General features: G+C 43.8%; 1 protein-coding gene across 1 annotated transcript in view; it reads right to left on the minus strand.

Moving 5' to 3' along the window:
- The window catches only part of TMEM132E (transmembrane protein 132E), a 195764-nt gene that overhangs the window by 11484 nt on the left and 162941 nt on the right, over positions 1 to 21339 (minus strand). The window contains exons 2-5 of the mRNA XM_063298507.1: positions 19835 to 20741; positions 17585 to 17725; positions 8091 to 8283; positions 6663 to 6806 (exon numbers count right to left, since the gene is read on the minus strand). Coding sequence (XP_063154577.1) covers positions 6663 to 6806; positions 8091 to 8283; positions 17585 to 17725; positions 19835 to 20741 — 1385 coding nt within the window. The remainder of the gene's footprint in view (positions 1 to 6662; positions 6807 to 8090; positions 8284 to 17584; positions 17726 to 19834; positions 20742 to 21339) is intronic.

Below are 21339 nucleotides of genomic sequence, written 5' to 3' on the forward strand. Positions count from 1 at the left end.
AAGCTGACATCTGGAGAGCAGTTGGTTGAGGAAACACCTTCGTAACATAAGAGCTCAGTCAAACTAGTGAGAGATGTTGACTAGAGACCTGGGAGCCAGATGTATTAGAAAACTCATCACACTCCAAACTCAACAGATCAGGATGGCTGTTCTAAACTACTAGGGAATCAATAGTGGATAGGATGAGATCAGATGGAAATGCTGACCTTGAAAAATGTGTATGCTCTGAGAACAATAGATCCTATTTTGGAGATGTTCAGACTCAAAGTGAGCTGAGACAAGTCATTTGAAGTCTTTGGAATGGCTATTAAAGTTATAGATGCTTATTAATTTTTCCCTATTTCCTATTTTTCCTAGTGGGAAACTTCTATCAAAACATCAGACAAGCAGGCAAAACACAATGGATCCCCAGGTACTTTTTAAGCCTTGGAAAGACCAGGTGGGGTGGAATCACCCCTCACATTTCTTCTCTCAGCTTCTTCACAGTTTAATTTTGTTCTTCATTGCTTTTGTTCACCAAACTTAGTGGACTAATAAACAGATAAATAAAATAAATAAAATGTAGAGAAACACAAAATACTGAAATAACTCTTGGGAATCATCACTTTATTTTTACTTTATTTTTATTGCTTTAATGAAAAGTACTGATCCATTTGATCTTTTCAAATGCTGAACCACAGCATGGATGGACATCTTGCCATAAATGGAATAATCAGAAACCGTTGCCTCCATGAAAAGGCCCTTGGGCTCTTGAAAGAGGAGACAAAAGTTTTCTGTGCACAGCTCTAGTGGATCCCCAAAGCTTCCACTTTGCAGTTTTGGATGCTTTGTGATTTTGCACTGTTCCTATAATTGCATGTGGTGGCCAAGGATAGATACTGTAGGTACCGTACAAGCTAAAAAGAATGCTCCAAGACCCCTAGAATCTAGTAAACCTTGCTAATGTAATCCAGACTTGGGTGATTTCTGGGCTAGACTACTCTAGCAACTTCTAATAGGGCTGCCTTTGGAGCAGCAGCATCCATGGTATGTGTATGTCTACGCATGGGTCAAAATGGGCAAGATGGTGAACTGTGCATCACAATGCAAACCCATCCCTGAAGGTGGGGAGCTTGCATCACAACGCTCCATCTACCATCTTGCTCATTTTGGCACACACAGAGATGGACAGACGCCACTGCCTTGAAACCTGCAGGATGTTCCAAATGTGTTCATTAGTAGACATGAACTGTTAGGAGTGAAGAAAACTTTTAAGAGTTAGTCTCCCACTCTTATGTTCAAGTGCTGTTCAAATTTAAGCAAGAGTGTAATGGATGGGAAACAAAGACAGCAACAGTTTTTAGGCTGCTTCTTCTTCCTCTTCTTCTCATGGAGCAATGACATCATCTAATGGATGCTGGGGTAATGCATTTCTTTGGCAAGAGCCTTTCTTTGTGCTATTTTTGAAGACTCAAAATAGTATTATTTTCAGTTTTATGAGTAACTAATAGAGAACTTGCTATATAGGCCACCTTGAGCTCCTGAAAGAAAGGTGGGATAGAAATCAAATACATTAATTTAAACTTTATGTCCAACCTGCCATTTGGTTCACTATTGTTTTACAACCCTCCCCCCTTTTGGCCCTATCATCTCTGTTATTCACTATGAATAACACCAAATTCTCACAGCTGCATAACAGTTCAGAATGCTGACCTATCTTGCCTGGTAGAGTCTATTCTGACTGGCACTTGGAGAGAAAGGAACGCCTTCAGTTATGTTCTCTGTGATCCTTTTAGTTAGAGAGACAAGCAATTGAACCTGAAACATCTTCCTTGCCAAACAGGTGGTCTACCATCGAGTAATCAGCTGTCCCTCAGGAGGTTTCAACCAGAGACCAAAATTGCTCTGAAAATCATGGCCCTCTTCACTTAAATCTGCTCCCTGCCCTTCACTCAGATATATTTTAATTGAAATTTAACAGCCAAGAGAGTTTATGATGATAATGTGTTTTCTGGGTCTGTGTCCCTGCACACGTATGTGGCAAAAACTGCTGGGGTTTATTTCCTCTTATTCCCACAGGGCTACTTAAGCTTGGCTTCGACATCCAAGAGACACAAGCTCAGCATGTCTGCAAAGACAATCCCAGCTTGGCATCGGAATAAAAATGAGCCCTGAAATGCATTTCTGGATACCATGTCATTCATCAAAATAAAGATGCTGGGCTGTCGCTTGCATCCTTTACGCTAATAAATACACCCATCGGCACAAACCATTACAGATTCTCCCAGCCTCTCGGGGCCTACGAATGTAAATATCACTAAAATTAATACCGTCTCCATTCCAACATGCCTAAAAAGCAGCTCCTTCATCTGTTGTGTTGTGTTTCAGCCACACTTTGGGGAACACCAATCTCTGAAGACAAAAAAAAGGAGAGGGGGGAGAAAGAACGGGGGGTTTGTGGCTCTTTCTTGCTGGAGTTGCTCGCAAATGGAGCCATTAAGGCAATCTGGACTAACCTGACATTGCTTATGCTCTGTTCAGGCATCCTCTCTTGCTGGCAGCCAAAAATTTGCAGGGTAGGGAGAAGCATGTTCAGGAGGATTGCAGGGAATCTCGTGGTGAGTTTTTAGAAATTGAATGCAGAGGTGGTGGTGGTGGTGGTTTGCTCTTTTTTGCAAAAAAGCGGGGGGGGGGGGGATGATTGAAAACACTTACCAAGCATAGCGTATTGGGAAATGCAAATTTTCACCTACTCTCATTAAGCACCTTGTGCAAACACAGCCTAGTAGAGACCATTTTATATATGCTGACTGTTATTTTGAAATAAAAAGGCAAAAAGAGCCAGAAGTTGTAGTTCAACAGTATCTCAGTATCTGGATGGTACTTGCCAAGGATTTGGAAGACACCATAACAATAAACTTCCTTCCCATTTCTAAATTAAGCTGCTGATTTACACTGGGAAGAACATATAAAGAGCTGGGGACTGAAAACATGAGCTGAGCAAATGTTCACAGGCACCTTGTTTCACAAAATCTCATTCGTCTTCCTGAGCCACAATTTGGTACTGGGCTCCAGCTGGCAAACCTAGAGATTCCAGTGAAAAATGTAGATTCCATGAGCATAAGATTTCCATACCTTTGCTTAAGAGATCGTTTCAAATTAATCTTGTTCTCCTAAGAACTGTTATTTCTGCAAATGGAAGGAGGCACTGCTAATTTTTTTCTGCTTCTCAATGAATGGTTTTATGAGTTTCTATGGATTATTTCAGTGTAAGCTGCTAGAAAGGGCCCTTGTGGCAGACAGTGTAGCCTATGAACTAAATATCAATAAAAAGAAATAATTTCCCTGTATTAATTACAAATCAGACAAGGGAGAGATTTGTTCATCCACAGGTTGCCACAGTCTCACAGAAGGAAGCTGCCAACTCCATGCCAGCAACTTAATTGTTTCAAATTAAAATGCAAACCTGCCTCCATGATAGTTTCACACATCACGCTCGTATGATGTGTCTTTGGACTCATTATGATCTATAAACAGAAAAGCATACCATGGTTTATTTGACAGCTCTACTGTATATCACTGGTTGAAACCCTGGTTCGTTTTCAGGTTACTGACTGCAACTGTAACTTTGTTAGATATGGGATACATGGTTTATGGCTTCCTGGGTTATTCTTGGTTATTGCTCCACTCAATAACCAAGAATAATTTAGCTATTTTCTAAGCCATAAAGCCGTGAAGCAAGAGTTGCTAAAAATTATAGGAAAACAAACCAAGAATTGACATAATGAGGAATGCAAATTTGGCTCATCTGCAAAACTGGCACTAACTTATTTTTGGCTTGTTCAACAAATCATAATTAAAAGCAAGCAAGTATGCCACAATGTGGGAATGCAGCAATTGGCTCATCTCAGTCAGGACTGTCTATTTTTATAGGCAATGGCTCTTCAAGGACTTGAGGCTTCCCCATTACCTTTATCATTTTCTTTTAATCCAAAAGTATATAATCTGAGACTGTAGGATTGCAAGCCCCCCCGCCCCACATTTGAGTAATCCTATTAACTATAATGGATTTTAATTAAAATACAAATTAAGTGAAGTATCCTTTTTATCCAGGCCTCGCCCACCACTCAAAGGTCAAAAGCAACCCTCACATCCAAAGAAGCTGCACCCCCTGTTTAAGCCAAGAGATTGAAGACTGAAATTGAGGGTTTTTACAGAGCTACTAAGCTGTAAGCCTTACTCGGAGGAGCTATTATATACAGAAGGAGATACTTGATTCTTTGAGCCTGCAGCTGTCCAAACTCTTAGACAGTGAGGGAATCTTTCTAACTTACAATCAGAACGATGGGACTTCCTAAATAATGACATCCATATACAAACCTATCTTATACACAAATGTGTATCTTGCTTTTCCTCTAACTCAAGGTGGGAAATATGGCATGCCCACCTCCAATTTTATCCCCAAAACAACACACCTATGAGTTAAATTGGGCTAAGAGGGACAGAGTGACTAATCCAAATTCTGTGGCAGAAGATGGATTTTAGTCCAGCACCTGAACCACACCACCACCCTGGCTCTCAGGTCCACCAGAACTGCAGCCGTTCATGCCTACAGACAGCAACGCTACACTCCCTCATCCTTGAGTTCTGCCAGGGATTAGACCCAGGACCCGCTACATGCAAACCCTGTGTCCTGATGTTAAGCCAGGAATTCCAGCAGAACCCTACAGGATTGCTGCGTTATGGCTCACTTCTTGCATGGCCAAAGTCTTGTTCCAGCACCCCTTGTGTCAGGAGATCAATGGTGCTCCCTCTCTTGTTTATGCCCCTGTTGCACACACTCAGGGAGTCAGGAGACAGCCCGCTAACAGCATTGCCATCCTCCTTAATGCTGAATTATTTACAGTAACAGATAGCAGGTTGCCTGATGAATGGCCTCAGTTTATAGTCCTGACAGAGCAATTGTCCCCCCCGCATCGCAATCTCTCCAGGTAAGCGAGAGTTCCTACCAGACACACCTCTTCACAGCATTGTCGACATAACTCAGTGGGGGCAGAAGCAGGGGTGGGAGGAAGTTAAGGAATTTAATGGAAAACAGAAGGTGAGGGGCCAGAAAATTGATGAATTATTCATCCCGGCTTGCACACTCTGGCCTGCTTCTGCTTTCCCTGGAGCCAGAGACAGCAACCAGGGAAATTTATGAGCAGGAAAGTAACATGTTAGCCCATCAAAGTGTCTTACAGCCTACCCGGAAGTGTGCAATGGCTGCAGTGTTTATTCAGGCTGAAAAGAACCATTTAAAAAGGTGAACTGGTAAATCGGGCAGACTATTTTATCCAGACTGGGCAGCGGGAGGGAGTGGGAGCCACTCAGCCAGGAGGTTCCAGTTTCCACTGATTCTTGAAGTAGTTGCCCTCTTGAAGACCAGCTCAGGTTGCCAGATGGGCCCAGAAGAGTCCAGTGAAGGGACTCATGTGATGGAGATGGAGTACAGGAAACATCTCAAATGATCGAAAGACTGGAGCATCTTCCCAAAAGGCAGGACTAAAGGGCCAGAGGTTTTTGCTTTGCAAAGAGATGATTGGTAAGAGAGGGCACAGATGGAGGGTTGACATGCTTACACACCATGGACCCTTCGGCTCCCCAAATTCTAAGATCAACAGATTTTGGTTGGACATCAGGAAAAAAGTCCTAGCAGTAAGAGCTGTTCAACGAAGGACCAGAGGACCAGACTGCCTCTGGAGGTGGTGGATTCTTCTTTGCTGTAAGCGTTCATACTAAGGTTGGACAGCCATCTGTTGGGGATGATGTAGTATTGGATTCCTACACTGGGCAGGGTGTTGGACTAGATGGTCCCGTACATTCTATAATTATACCTTTCGCAAGACTGCAAAATGATGACATTTTCATGTAAGATTTTGCTACACTGTGCCACTTCTATTTTCATTTTGGAGGGGCTTGTGAGCATGTCATGAGGGTCTGGAGAATGGGGGACTGCCAACTTCTGCAACAGATTATTAAATATGTATGGTGTAGAAAGGGTAGATAAAGAAAAGCTTTCTCTCCCTCTGGTAGGAATAGAACAATGAGTCATTCAATGAAAAAGACCAGCCTGAAATTCGTGCTAGATAGAAGGAAGGACTTCTTCGCATAGTGAATAATGCTGATGAAGCATACGCCAAATGGCTTTAAAAAGAAATGGGGAGGTGGGGGTTTATTAATGGATATTTGTCATGATAATTGTAATAGAACTCCATGTTCAGAGGCAGTCTACACTGTGCTGAGAAGGAATACTTAGAACAGTTGCAACCACCACTGCCTTGTCTATAAATCTGCAGATGTATTTGGCTGTCCAGTATCAGAAACAAAACACTTGGCCCAGAGCAGCAACACTGTCAATGGCTGGGTTCCGGGTAACAAAACATAACTGCTGTGTTCATATAACGTGCTATGCCCAGGAAATACATCTTATTATGAACTATTATGATGGCTTTTTCACGCAACATGCTAAAACAATGTAAGACAGTGGTCCATAAATTACCCAGCACCATTTTAGCTCAATCTAGCATCCATGAAAACCCAGCCCTCACAATACTTCCTTGGTTGGGCATCCCTCCACAATACCAGGCCACCCAGTTTCAAGAGGATGTACTTTCCTCCCACACATCAGCTCCCTCACCCACCTTGATAATGTCCTCATTGCTGGACTTGCATTTGACCATTGCCGAAATATCCAGGATAATTCCTGTCATCTCTATGGCGATAACCTTCACGGGGATGGCAACCGTCCGTCCTGTGAGGATGGCTGTGTTGATGATTTCTGTGTCCTTAAGGATGATAAAGGAGGCCATGTTTTATTGAGTGGACTGTGGTCCCACCATCTTCTCCTCATGAGCTCATCTCTGCAGGATATTCAGGAAGGTCTTTCTGAGATTCCGTTAACCTTTACAAGAATGCTTGAGCCAAGGGAAGTCTTCCCAACTCGGTGTTCTACAGCTTTGCTAGCTACTGGCCATGCTATTAGGGACTATGGGATTGGAAACCAACACTGCAGGGCACCAGATTGGGCAAGACTCCTCTAGGAAATGCTATTTTGCTGATGTACTTTCTCTGAGAGTTATTCTCTGATGTTTAGGGTAGTAGACTTGAGAACATCAGAAAAAAGGCATATTCACAGAACTCATTCCACAGAACTCATTCCAAAAGCTTGTTTTCACTGCTTCCCAAACAAGAGTGTAAATGTACATTAAGATGCCCTTATATAGACATGATTGGGGAGGTATAAGTTCAAGTCCATACTCAGCCATGATGCCGGGCTGATGATCTAGGGATAGTCACCAACTGCTAGCTTCACCATCTCAAGGATTTTTGTGATGATTAAATGAAGAGGGAAGAAGAGAGATTACTTTCCCATGAACCTGGATCATGAACTGGTGGCATTTTTGAAAAACAGACCAAGGTGTTGGTTGAAGATTGGCCCAGACTAATATGACAGGTAGGTAGGAAGGTAGGTAGGTAGATTTACCCTGCTGTTCAGCAAAGAAATCAGGGCAAAAAAGGAAAATAAAACAGAAAAATAAAGTGGGCAGACATAAAAGCAAAGCATCTGTGTTTAAACACCCCCCCAAAAAAACAGATAAAACTCTTACATCACTGATTTTAAGAATGGGTTCACACCACCACACTAAGCACTTAAGTAGTTTGTTTGGTTTAGACTTAGCATGTTGTATGAAGCCAACTAATATACTTTGTAAACTATAATTTATGGCTAAGTGTAATGACTCCAACTAACTGTGTTTTTTCAACAAACTTTGGTTAAAGAAACTAAAGCATAACTGCCTTGGTTCATTCATCACACTTGGTTTAGCTATTTCTTTGTATCAAAAATAATCGAGCAAATATAAAGTAAAACGTTTAAAGGCAGGATCAATTTTTTTTTTGTATTACAACATATGGGTACCTCTACTTTCCTAAACTGAGGGTCCCATAGTTCCCATATAAAGAAGTTATAGGAATTATATCAAGCATCTCAATGCGTATCTCAGGTCTAAGATGATAAACAGGCAGAGAACTGAACTGCCTTCTAGCTTGCTCCTAAGAAAGACGCTCACCATGGCCAGGGCAAGGATGGCACGGATGTCCCTCTGAATTACTGTCAGCTCAGTCACAGCCTTCTCCAGATCAGGCGGTGGGTTGCGTCCCCGATAGTCTATATGCCACATGATGCGCCGAGTCACTGACTGGCTGGTGAAGTTCTCCATTTCAAAGTCCAGCTGCATGATCTCATAGGGCGAGTCCTGGTCCCTGCCAGGAGAAAAAGGGGCTTGGATGACGCCTGATGCCATAGGAAGGGTGGGAGGGTGGGGAAGGACAGAGCATTCAATCCAGACAGAAAGACAAACATTAGAATCTCTTCCCATATTTAGAAGATGCTCACGACTCCTTTTAGCTTTACTTCATATGTCTGAGAGGAAGAGAAAGTCAATCTAATGTCAGCCCTCCTGGGAAGCTTTGCTACTCTTCAAACCATCTTCCAGCAGCCACCCCAGCAGGCTAAGGCAGTGCAAGAACCTTAAATTGCTGTGTGAATGTTGGGTTGTTGTTGTTTTCTCCTGCCACATCCCCTGTTTCCTTGTATGCAATATTTTTACGTTGTCAGACTGGGGATTCTCTCATTTTATTGATCTGTAATCAGCCTTGCTAGATGAAGTGCAAGGCACAAATGCTTTAAACAAACAACATTATTTCTGCAAACATTTCTGAATCCATTTTTTCCTCATCAAAGGACACCCCCGACAGAATATCGTATTCATTACATTATTGCTGCAGTATTCAGGTTGCTTGGTAATAAACCTCTAGGAATATAGAAATGTTAGCCTTTGATAAAATGGATTACATAAAAAAAATATTATTCCAGCAGTTGCTCAAGAACAAACTGCTGTTACTCCACTCAGAAATAAGTCTTTGTGTGTTGTCCTCAGCAGGACTTACACAGGACTGCACACTCGGGAAGAATTACTAGTCCTATCTAAAACGTTCTAAATATAAGTACCCTGACTGCATGCAATTTTCTTTAGAAGTTATTTATCCACTGAAAGACTACAACAGGAGGTTGGAAACAGAATAAAAATACGGAGCTAAGTCAAATACAGTGGCTGAAAATTATCTGCTGAGAGGGAAAGAGAAAGGAGGCAAGAGGAGCAATTCACATACCTCTTCAGCTGAAGGAAAACCTCAGCTTATGCAAAATGTAAGGAAGAACTCCAATCTATCAGCTACCACCTAGTCACTGATTAAGGCAGGGGTTGGCAATGTAGGGCCCCAGAATCCCTTTCTGCATACGCTCCTCTGATTGCCAGGACTAAAAATCTGTTCTTGTTAACCATTGTTTTAAGCTAGGAAGTACAAGAAACTAATGTAAGCGCTAAAGCAAGCTAAACACAGTACTGAAGAAAATATCCAAAGAGAACCAGAGAGAGACTGCATTCAGCCAACTTGCTGAAGCTGGTTACTGAATTCCCTCATTTTTCTGGGTTCACGCAATACACTCCCAAAACAAATCGAATGGGTTGAGTTTGCACCACTCCCTGGGCCACAAAGATACTAGCAAAGGTTCACACAGACCAAGCTTAATGTTGAGTTTTTATCTGAACACAGTCACAGAAAAAGAAATCCCATTCCCATGTGGGCACAGCATGACCCAGTTGGCATCACATCCCATCAGTTGTGTCATATTGACCCGCAAAGCATGTTCAGCACAGTTCCTTTCCTCTTGGGCCCCTTTGCTGCTCCACAGTACAACTGCCTGTCACTCTCTGGCTGCAAAATTGCTGCTGGGGAAAAAAATTGAGATATTTGTGGTGATATTTGGCTGATATGTTCTCCAAGCTTTTCTCTACTTGGTCAACCCTCCTGGCCCCCATTTTCAAATCTCCCTGTCTTTCACTGAAATCAGTCATTGTAATTTTTTAAAAAACCAGTTCAGCACTTCTGATGCTACTCTTCAGGGCCAGAAAAAAATAATTTATTCATTTATTCATCAACTTATATGACTTGCACTTGTAAACCCAGGCAGCTACTGTAAGATTTAAAAAAACAACATAAATGAACAGCAAAAAAGAGCATAAAGATACATTGTGCTCAAGACGTGTACCTCAGCTCAAACACAAACACTGCATAATATGGGCTCATCTAACATCCTGGCCCCAAGTCTTTAACACTTTGTGAAAAGGAAACAGGACTGGGGTTGTACAAATGTCAGGGATATGCTGTTCTTGAAGTCTATTTGATGCATTAAACAGAGAGCTGTACTCAGGCCAAGCAATGAGCTAATAGTAATATTAAGTTACAAGCTAAAATGGGTTATATAATTGGTGATTTAACATGTTCGGAGAACCCAGGAATTTTCTTAATCATTCTGGAGTCAGGTAGCACTAAAATATAATTAAATAAATAAATGTTTTATGAACCTGACCATCATGTTACACCCATCATGCAGTTTGCTTGTTTAGGCATAACTTAAACACAGCAATTGTGTTTTATTAACCTGGTTTAAGGTTTAGCATGTGTGAACCCAGCTGATCTATATGTGGGACTAAATTAGGTATGGATACATGTACCCAGAAGCCCTGATGTACTCCATGGAACACATGAGGGTTCAAACTGGGAAAAGAGGCAAATGAGGTTGAGTATCCTGGTACACCATATCTCTGTCCCATTGGGCTCTCTGACTACTGTCTACAACCAAAAAGAATTCCTTTTTCAAGCATTCTCACGAGATCTCTTTAGCAAGATTTGTTAAAAAGAAAGGGATCAGGGTACAAGAATTCCAGCAACTGACCTATTTCCCATCTAATGCCAACATATCCACAACATCCATTAAGGTGGAATATTCTTTATTTTCTTACTTAAATGCCTTCCTGTGGACCAGCAAGATGGCATGTTTTTTCACTGATAATGGAGGAGCTTGCTGTTGGCTGTTTACAGATCTCCTGAATCTTTTATTAATTGGGAAGCAACTCCTGTAATACCCTTTCAGTTTCAGACCTTGTTGCACTAGGCAGCAAGATCTAAAAGGATTTTCTCCTTGTGTACAGTTGAATGCAAGTGGAAATATCCTCATAAGCACAAAGCCAAATTGCACATGTAACATTGGGCATTCTGCAGGTATATGCAGATGATACCACTTTGATGGCTGAAAGCGAAGAGGAACTGAGGAGCCTTATGATGAAGGTGAAAGAAGAAAGTGCAAAAGCTGGTTTGCAGCTAAACCTCAAAAAAACCAAGATTATGGCAACCAGCTTGATTGATAACTGGCAAATAGAGGGAGAAAATGTAGAAGCAGTGAAAGACTTCGTATTTCTTGGTGCGAAGATTACTGCAGATGCTGACTGCAGTCAGGAAATCAGAAGACGCTTAATCCTTGGGAGAAGAGCAATGACAAATCTCGATAAAATAGTTAAGAGCAGAGACATCACACTGACAACAAAGGTCCGCATCGTTAAAGCAATGGTGTTCCCCGTAGTAACATATGGCTGCGAGAGCTGGACCATAAGGAAGGCTGAGAGAAGGAAAATCGATGCTTTTGAACTGTGGTGTTGGAGGAAGATTCTGAGAGTGCCTTGGACTGCAAGAAGATCAAACCAGTCCATCCTCCAGGAAATAAAGCCAGACTGCTCACTTGAGGGAATGATATTAAAGGCAAAGCTGAAATACTTTGGCCACATAATGAGAAGACAGGACAGCCTGGAGAAGATGCTGATGCTAGGGAGAGTGGAGGGCAAAAGGAAGAGGGGCCGACCAAGGGCAAGGTGGATGGATGCTATTCTAGAGGTGACGGACTCGTCCCTGGGGGAGCTGGGGATGTTGACGACCGACAGGAAGCTCTGGCGTGGGCTGGTCCATGAAGTCACAAAGAGTCGGAAGCGACTAAACGAATAAACAACAACAAATATTAGAATCTGGGATCATCCCATGAAGGAAAAAGGAAACAATCAGGACTAAAAGGAAATGCTTCAAACATATGGAACTCATTGCCACAGGATAAAACATTCTCTAGTTTAAGATGATTATAAAATGGATTAGATGAATCGAAGGTAAAGAATAGGATGGGGTGGCACTGCCCCAGAGATACCTGGTGCACAATCTGACAGTCCTCCTGAGCTCATGGCTCCTGCTCAAGTTGTGCAACAGTTGCACCTGTTCCTGGACTGGGGGGTCTGCTCATGTTCATTCATGCCCTTGGGATCTCTAGACTGGACTATTGCAATGAGCTCTACTTGGAGCTGCCCTTGAAAAGTATTCTGAAGTTTCAGCTGGTGCCGAATGCAACAGTGTGGGCAGTTAATGGAGCCAGTTACTCAGTGCATGTGACACCACTGCTCCGCAAGCTGCACTGGCTTCTAGTGGGCTTCCAGGTGCTGACAATTCCCTTTAAAGCCCTCCATGGCTTGGACCAGGCTACTTACAGGACCGTCTCTCCCCAGCTGTTTTTACCTGTCCTACCCAATCCAGCAGGAGGGGCATGGTCCTGGTACCGTTGGCTAATGAGTGCTGGCTGGCAGGGCCCAGAAGGAGAGCCTTTTCTCCTGTGGTGCCCGCCCTTTGAAAAATCATCCCCCCCAAGATTAGATTGGCCCTCTCCCTGTTGGCCTTCTGTAAGGCCTTGAAAACTTGATTTTGTGCCCCAGCATAGGGCCCTGGGTGTGCAACAGAGCCCATCTCCTGGCTGTGTTGATAATTGTTTGGTTGACGCCCAGCTGCCATGTGTTTTATTTCTTTATATTTTGTATTATACCTATTTTATTTATTTTATTGTAAGCTGCCTAAAGTCATGGATGTGAGGTAGGCAGCTTATAAATTGAATGACTGAATGGATGAACGAAGCAAGCTATTAATGGCAACTAGTCAATCACAGCTTCTAGGGAACACCAAGAGTCACTTGTTGAGATGGGCGGCTATAGAAATCAATCAATCAATCAATCAATCAATCAAACAAACAAACAAACAAACAAACAAACAAACAAACAAGGTAGTAATTTATCATCTGAACTAAGCCTTACTGGGTATATGGAAAAGAGACCCAAAAAGTTTAAGCCAAAAGACTCATGGATAATTTAAATTCTGAGGGCAGATTTTAAGACAGAGAAAAGGCAGCATGTTTGAAGAGAATTCCAGGGATGAGAAGCAATGAAGATAAATGGCTTTACATTGTTTACAAAATAAAATAAATTGCTTACAAGAGGAAGCATCCTGGGGTGGCTGGGCAATTAGCTAATTAATGGGAGAAAGGGGGCACAGCTAAGTAGCCCAGCTGTTTACAGCCCAGCACCACACAATTTATGTTTTATGAAAACTAGAGATTCACAGCCCAACAGTGCCCCCACCCCCACAGTGACAAAGCAATGAATCTGTCCTATGCAAGGGTGCAGTCAATATGGGAACGCCATTTGCCAAGGATGTCGCACTGATAGGAAAATGTTTCACATAGCCATTATTGCTGCCATAAACACATATGATGCAAAAAAAGAAGGGGCAGAGGGAGGAGAGAGGATGAGAAGCCATTTGCTTTCCATTCTTGTAATTTGTTCAAATGGCTAATCCTATCTATTGTTTGGGTCAGACTGCTATTTTAACCTGCTTAGACTCAACTGTTAAGGGCTACCACCCAAACATCTCCTAAAGGGACTTTGCTGTGTCTACACAGAAGGTGTTTGTCTAAAAGGCTGTTATTCTCTGCATCAGTCTTCTGCAAGCTGGTGCTCTCTCCCAAAACTTGCAGCCATCCCAATCCTATCTGGCAGGTGCCAAGTTTATGGGGGATGCTCTCTGCCAATCTACAAAGACAAAGGATTTGCAAGCAAACATAACATCCACCTTAATGGCACATCAAGAAACACTGCAGATGTCCCTATATTGCTGCAAGGAATAAAACGTCACACTAGAAAATGACGTAATAAGGGATAGAGCAACAGAAGTATTCTCTGTTAAGCATTCTTAGAGGTGCTGTAGCCTCTGTTTCAGCTGGCTTTAAAAGAGGATTAGATCAAAGTCTATGGAGAAGGGGAGAACTCCGTTAATCCCATCAGCTAAATGGAATTCCATATTCCAAGGTAGCCCTTCTCTCTATAAAATTTGCTTTCATGTCCTGCATTTACCATTCATGGAAGCATCAAGCTTCCTCACAAAGAAAACAACTGGCCTTCCCTAACTCCCATCATTCTCCTGCTGGCTGGGAGAGCTGTAATTCAGCATGTTTGAAAGTCATTAGGTTGGTAAAGGAAGCCTAAGTTTACCCAATGAAAGTTATGGCTTTATGATGATGGTCCATCCCTTTCCCCACCAGCTTTCCAACACTCAAAACATGACACCATGCTGCTCTCTTCCTCTTATACAGTTACCTGTTGTGATACCTAGGAATCAAACCTTCATGTAAATGGAAAGCATACACACATCTAGGTATTAGACACTAGACAGATACAATGGAGGTTGGCCACTGCCTTCATGCCCTGTGTGTGGGCTTCCAGGGCACAGATTAATCAAGGCCAATGAAGAAGAGACTGAATAAAATGGACTTTTGACTTGATTCAGGTGGACTCATTTTATTAGCCATGATTATAAGGAATGAAATCTCTCTGCCATGTCCTGAAACAGATCTTGGTTTGAAGAAGCCACAGAAAAGCAGCACTGCCTTCCAACTTTGCTAGTGGAGACTTCCAGTTCTCTTTTGTGGAAAATAAGGCGATGGATGATAGAAGGCCTTTGGTCTAATCCAGCAGGCTCTTTTCATTTTTTTTTTCCTAGAACCAGGGAAACTCAGAGGGAAGCAGTGGTGCTACAAGCAGGGCAAAATGCAGATAAAACCTAAGCTGTTAGGTTTAACCAGAGCGAATAAAGACCTTCTGGCTGCACTTGTACTTCATGCTAAGTTTGGCTAGGGTCAACCTTGTTTTGTGCAAACCCAGCCTGTTTGGTTAGTTTACGGTTCAATGTCTTTTATGAACTCAGAAAACGAACCAATTTAGAAACGAGGTTACACATGTAGTGTGAATGAAAAGAGGAATCTGCTGCTCAGTTAAATCTTTTGTATAGGGGCGTCCGCTGCGACCTGGAACATCTTACAATCCAAAAGGCTACTTGTTATGTCTTGATTCCTCTGAGGAACAGAAACCCAATGAAGAGCACAGATGCACCCTTACCCTCTTGACCAACGTTTCTCAACCTTGGTGACTTCAAGATGCATGGACTTCAACTCCCAGAATTCCCCAGCCAAGCTGGCTGGGGAATTCTGGGAGTCGAAGTCCACGCATCTTGAAGTCACCGAGGTTGAGAAACACTGCTCTTGACAGTCCCATTCCTTTCCACTTCCTCTACTTGTCTGTTCAGTCTCTTCCCAGAAAGCATCATCTGCTCTTGGTGGTAGAACTGATGCTGAGAGTTGAAATGTCGAGACAATAAAAGCCTCTGATGTTCAAACTTCTAAAAAGGAGCAGGGGCAAGGGATGGAAAACCAGCACTCCAACGTCATGTTCCTTTCCACTGCTGTAAGATCTGATCAGAATGTTTTCTTAAAAGGTGATTGTAATCACTTCAAATTCATCGCCCACTTTAACCTTTCAAGGCTGAATTTAATCTGCAGCCTGAGAGTCAGCCAGATTCCCGCTGGTTCATGGCCAACCCCTTCATCTTGTTACAGCTAAAAATACGTAATGAACATAAATTGTGTGGTGTGCTGGACCAGCATCGCAGCAAACCTCCCAGGTCCATAGTACAGCAGGAACAAGAAAATGCTTCATCCATTTGACTCCAACCCACCCTGAAGCCACAGCACAAGGAAATAAAAATTCTCCTTCTCCTTTTCTTGCTGCTACTTTTGTTATTGTGATTATTATTATGACTCCTATTCCTATTTCTGTTACTTCATTAAATTTATACCCTACCTTTTCTCTTAAGAGCCAAGATGGTATGCCTGGTTCTGGGCCCACTCTATCCTCACCATAACTTTCTGGAGTAGGCTGAGCTGAGAAACAGTAATTTGCCGAAAGTTATTCAGGGAGCTGAGGCTGGAATGTGGGGAACCCAGATCTAAACCAACAGGGAAAAGCCTATGCCTACCACCCTCAGCATGCAATATGTCAGGGATTTAACTGAGATCTCTTTGCCTATTACCCAAATAAACGGTTATGACCTTTAAAGCATGGGGCCAGGTTACCTGAGGGACCGTCTCATCCCCATTACATCGGCCCACCCCACCCGATCATCCAGAGAGGGCATGTTGCGGACCCTGTCCATAAGAGAATTTCATCTAGCGGGGTCCAGGAAACGGGCCTTCTCTGTAGTGGCCCCTGCTCTCTGGAACATCTTGCCCCCAGAGGTGAGGCAGGCCCCTTCACTCCTGACCTTCCGGAAGGCCCTGAAGACCTGGTTCTGCCACCTCGCCTGGGGCAGGAAAGTGAATAACCATTCTTGGGGGTGACTTGCGCCCTAGAGTCCCTCCCACCAGCCTGGATTTTATACCTTTCTTGGATTTTATTTATTTACTGTATTTTATTATAACTGTTTTATGTGATTATTTATTTATTTATTGCTCAAATTTAGCCACCGCCCATCTCCCCCAAAAGAGGGACTCTGGGCGGTTTACAGTAAAATCCAGCACAAAATATAAACATTAAAAATAAAAATCCCCCAAAAGATGCATCCCTAAGATCTATTCACTGTAGCAGCTGAATGGCTGTCTGGCTATTCCATTGCATTTACTTAAAACAAAAACTAAGCTTCTAGTCCTCGTGGCTTTGAAGACTGACCCAAAAAAGATCACATCAATGATAAGATCCATTTAGGTACTTAAGAAAAAAAGACTCCCTCTTACTCTCAAAAATAGATTAATAAAAACCAGATGTGACAAACAAGAGAGCCAGATTATTTCTGCATCTGACTTATGCACCATGTAACTACTACTCTCGTCCCACAAACAGCCTACATTTTAACTCTGGTGTTTGCAGAACCAGGTTCTAATTCTAGGCTGGGTGTTTTTGAGGTCTGCTTAGCATCAACGCTGTCCATTTCCTCCCTACCAGCTTCTCAGCTTTCATTTCCTGTATCCCAGAGTCAAGAGAAATGGAAGCTGTTCATCTGGGCTCTATCCCACTTGAGGAACTCAGCGTGAAACAAGCCCACTACAAAGACTTTTCAGCCACTCTCCAGGAAGACTCCTCAGGCAGAGAAACTCAGCTTTTGATCCATGCCTTTGGTTTCACGTTCCACCAGAGATAGCTTTGTTATTTTTCAAAGCTCTGCTCAGGCTATGGGGTTTTTTCCTCCTAATTTCTGCAACCCTCAGAGTAAGTCCCAAGTCTTGCATCAGCCTTGCACTCATCTCAGAGGAAGTGTTAACTTTTGCACCTTCCCCAAATCAACAGCTTCCAGACATACTGAACTTCAGCTCACAGGAGCTGCTGAGGACTTGGATTCCCCCAAAGATCCCTTGAAACCTTTTTCATCCTGAATTACAAATATGCTTTCATTTCAAAAAAAGACAAGTTTTCTGAGATCTTGCAGCTCAGAAAATGAGCAATGCTGATCAGAATCTTAAAATCCAGTGTCTTACCTGGGCAAGAGACCACCAATCCACGCAACTTCAACGGTTGAGGTGGAGTGCTTGCTGCCTGTCTGAAATTCTGAATTCACAAGCCACTTGGGGTGTTTGGATCTGGTTGTGAGCAGGTTCACCCCTTTCTTGGCCTTCACCCTGCCAAGCAACAAGAGAGACAGAGCAACATCTGTTTCTCAAGGACCCTCAAGTTAGCTCCCTCCATTCTCTCCCTCTGCATTTCCTTGGGCATAACACACAACTGCCTGACATCAGCTGACTGAGCTGAAACGAAGGCTGAATTCAGAGCGGGTGGCTATACCTGTACCAGAGTTAGGGCCATTGTTGTTATAGCACCTGAATTCCTGGAAAGAGCTGCCATGTCAGGATGGCCACAATATGGCCATCTACGTGCCTTGGCGGCCATCTGGTGGTCTTCTGGATTTTTGCAACCTGGCTATGGTAGCCCTATTACTGGAACACCCTCCTATTTCTTAGTTATTTATTTTCTATCCCGCCTTTATTATTTCTTATATATGCATAGGATTTTGTTTTTTCAGGATCTGAATCAGATGTAATCACAGCATCATTAGGATGCTCACGTCCACTGCTATGTTTACAGTTTATATTGCCTTATGGTTGATATGTTTATAGTTTTTAACATTTTTAATAAACTTCTTCAAGTTTCATTTGATGGAAAAACTGAGGTATATATAAACTAGCTCATGAATCAAACAAAAGCAAACTGCCTTTGAGTATTTTGGCGGGGAAAACTTGAAGCTATATTCTTGCCAAATTCCATAAAAAGCCCAATGCTGTCGTAGGCATAAACATGAATAAATTATACAACCTATCTGCATCTACTTGTGAAGCTCTGAATTTCTGTTTGGAATATAAATTGTTTATGTTCTTCTTGGTCCAAACTCTGTTCCATGTAGGGCTAGGTGAATGCCTAAATGTCACAGAAGGTGGTGCCAGGCACTACATGCTGGCTGGGGAATTCTGCAAGCTGAAGTTCACACATCTTAAAGTTCTCAAGGTTGAGAAACACTGGTCTAGATCTTATGGCTACAAAGATTTCCTGAAAGTATACCAGTGGTGCCTCTGAAAATGTAGACTGGTGGAGCTAAACAACAGTGAGAAATGTGGCGGGGGGGAAACTGCATCACAATTCCATAAATGTGTGTTCTATGCAGCTTCAGGCAGGTGCTTCAGACAAGCCACCTTCAGTATACTGGTGTAGGCTTTCACAGCCAGTAGCTGTTGGGCAGTGTTGGGCTTCAGGGTTTAGGGACTGTGTTCTAGAGAACAGATTTCCTGATGTTTCACCAGCAACTATGGCTGCCATCTTCAGAAGCAAGGGGGTCTACTATGCAGACCACAGGCAACTGAGCAGGAACTGACTGGGCTCCTGTCTTTATAGCCAGGTGTCCTGACTGCTGATTGGCCTTTAGCTGAGCTCGTCTCTGATTGGTGCAAGTTGGTGAAGGTTGGTCTCTCTACCTGCCACCTCCACCTGCTCCAAAGCACCATTCTGCCTTCAAATCAAGTGCTGCTCAACAGTGTCATCCCTATTTTAAAACCTACAGTAGAATTCTTCCGGGTTAGGAGACCATACCACCATTTTTCATCTATCTTGGGGCCCACAGGCATCCAATTACTGTATAACCACGGTGATGCCAAATGTGTGTGGTGTCATCATAACAAACTTCATCCTTTTGTATTTTGGTCACAGTGTCACCATTACAAAGGGGCAGAATTTGCACGGCAAAGCCACAAAGCACTTTTTGTCTCCCCCCCCCCCCTGCTTCCTATGCTGGGGCCTACAAGATAGTGACTGTGGTCTTTGCTGAAGTCTGCATGTGTGACTGAGGAAGAACCTTCCACACCTTTCCAGGGTGCTTCTGCGAGAGACTGCAAGGAAGCTGGGAAAAAGGAAGGAACTCTAGACATAAACAAGCAACAGATGGAAGACGGCTTTGTTAGTAACTTATAAATGACAGCTTGCAAAAAGCCCCGGAAAAGGAGATTCAAAATATGCAAAGAGACTCCGCTTTAATGAGTTCACTAATAAAAGAGGGCTGGAGCTTTCTATTGTAGTTTTCCAAGATTCCAAGATGAATTGTTTCATTAAAACCCTGGGTGATCTTGCTTCCGGCATCGTGCCCTGCGATCAGGGCTTGATGCCACCACACCTACCACACCTATGGAGAGCTATGTTTGTTCTGGGCCCTTTAACAACCCCTGGCCCCTGCAGGCAGTGCTTACCTGAGCATGAAGTGCTCGACCGTCGAGTTGCCCATCAGGTAAAGCGTGACACTGAGCACCTCGCCTGGTTTAAGAGGCCTCTCAGGCAGCCGGATGAAGATGCTGTCATCCAGACGCTGCTCCTGCAAGGGCTGGGCGGGCAGCGGCTGAACCAGCCTCAGGCTGCCAATGCGCAGGAGAGGGTGCTGGGTGGGGCCTTCGATCCGTGCCCCGGCCCCGCCTCTCCGCCCCATGGGCTCTCTCCCACATTCCCCCACCGCGTCGGGGGCGTGGAGCGTGTAATAGAGTTCTACTTGCTGCACGTCTCCAGCTGGCTCAATGTCCTCTGCTGCTTTCCTGCGCCCCAAGGGGACGGCAGCAGGTCCAAACCAGGCTTGAGGCAGCTCAGCTTGGGCCAGGCAGGTAGCCAGGCCACCCCGAAGGCGGCAAGAGGCCCGGACCTCACGGGATTCTCGGAAGGCGTGGAGTCGCACACAGGGCAGGCGCTCGGTCACTTCGAAATCATCCCAGTCGCGCCCGGCCACGTAGAAGAGCACCTGGGCTGTGGGCTGGCTGGCTGGCACACGCGTGCAGACAATGAAGGCCCGCACTTTCCAGTTCACCGTCAGGCGTTCGGGTATCTCCAGGGTGCTCGAGGGCTGCAGCAGCTCCTTGGGTAGCACCAGGCCTGTGCTGAACGGTCCCAGGGAGATGTTGAGCACAGGCAGTTCCTTGGTCTGGAACACAACAAAAGGCTCCAAGCGGGTCAAGCCAAGGGTGTTGCTTCCTCCTGGCACTGGCCGCGTCTCCCTCAGGAAGAACGCCAGGCGGGTGTTGGAAAGATTGTACGTGACCGGAAGAGCAGCAGCGGCAGGAGGCTGGGGGTCCTCTGGGGCTTCTGAGCTGGTAGGGGGAACTTTGGCCTGAGCTGGAAAACAGGAGAGAAAGAATGAGCATTAAGTCATTGGCCGTTAGTATTGTCCATCTTCTATACACTCCCCATCTGCTAGAGGGCGCTGCAACAAATAAATCTAATCCTGGAATTGTTTCAATTCTTTACATCCGTTGAAGAATTCCCTCCAGTCCTTAAGTGATACTCCACCGGTTGGTTATTCCACAATCTGGATGTAACATTTGAGTTATACCTCACACGTGTCATATGTGGGAATAGGAAAGGATTTCTCAACCGTGGCAGCTTTAAGATGTGTGGACTTCAACTCCCAGAATTCCCCAGCCAGCCATGAAGTCCACCCATCTTAAAGCTGCCACGGTTGAGAAGCACTGGAATAGGACTTGAAGAATATTGAATGTTATACCTTTTCTTAAAAAAAAGGAGGAAAGGGAATTTATCCAAAAGGAATAAAGGAATAAAAGGAAAGGGACTTATCCAAAGAGCTCAAGGAAGGAGCATCAGCTATTCTCTGATTTTTCTTAAGACAACAGGGCTGTGGGATAGGTCTGGCTGAGAGTCAGTGACCGGCCCAAAGTCATCCAGTGAACCTCCTTGACTAAGGAGGAACAAACAT

The sequence above is a fragment of the Candoia aspera genome, chromosome 1 (genome assembly GCF_035149785.1).
Source record: "Candoia aspera isolate rCanAsp1 chromosome 1, rCanAsp1.hap2, whole genome shotgun sequence".
NCBI classification, from domain to species: domain Eukaryota; kingdom Metazoa; phylum Chordata; class Lepidosauria; order Squamata; family Boidae; genus Candoia; species Candoia aspera.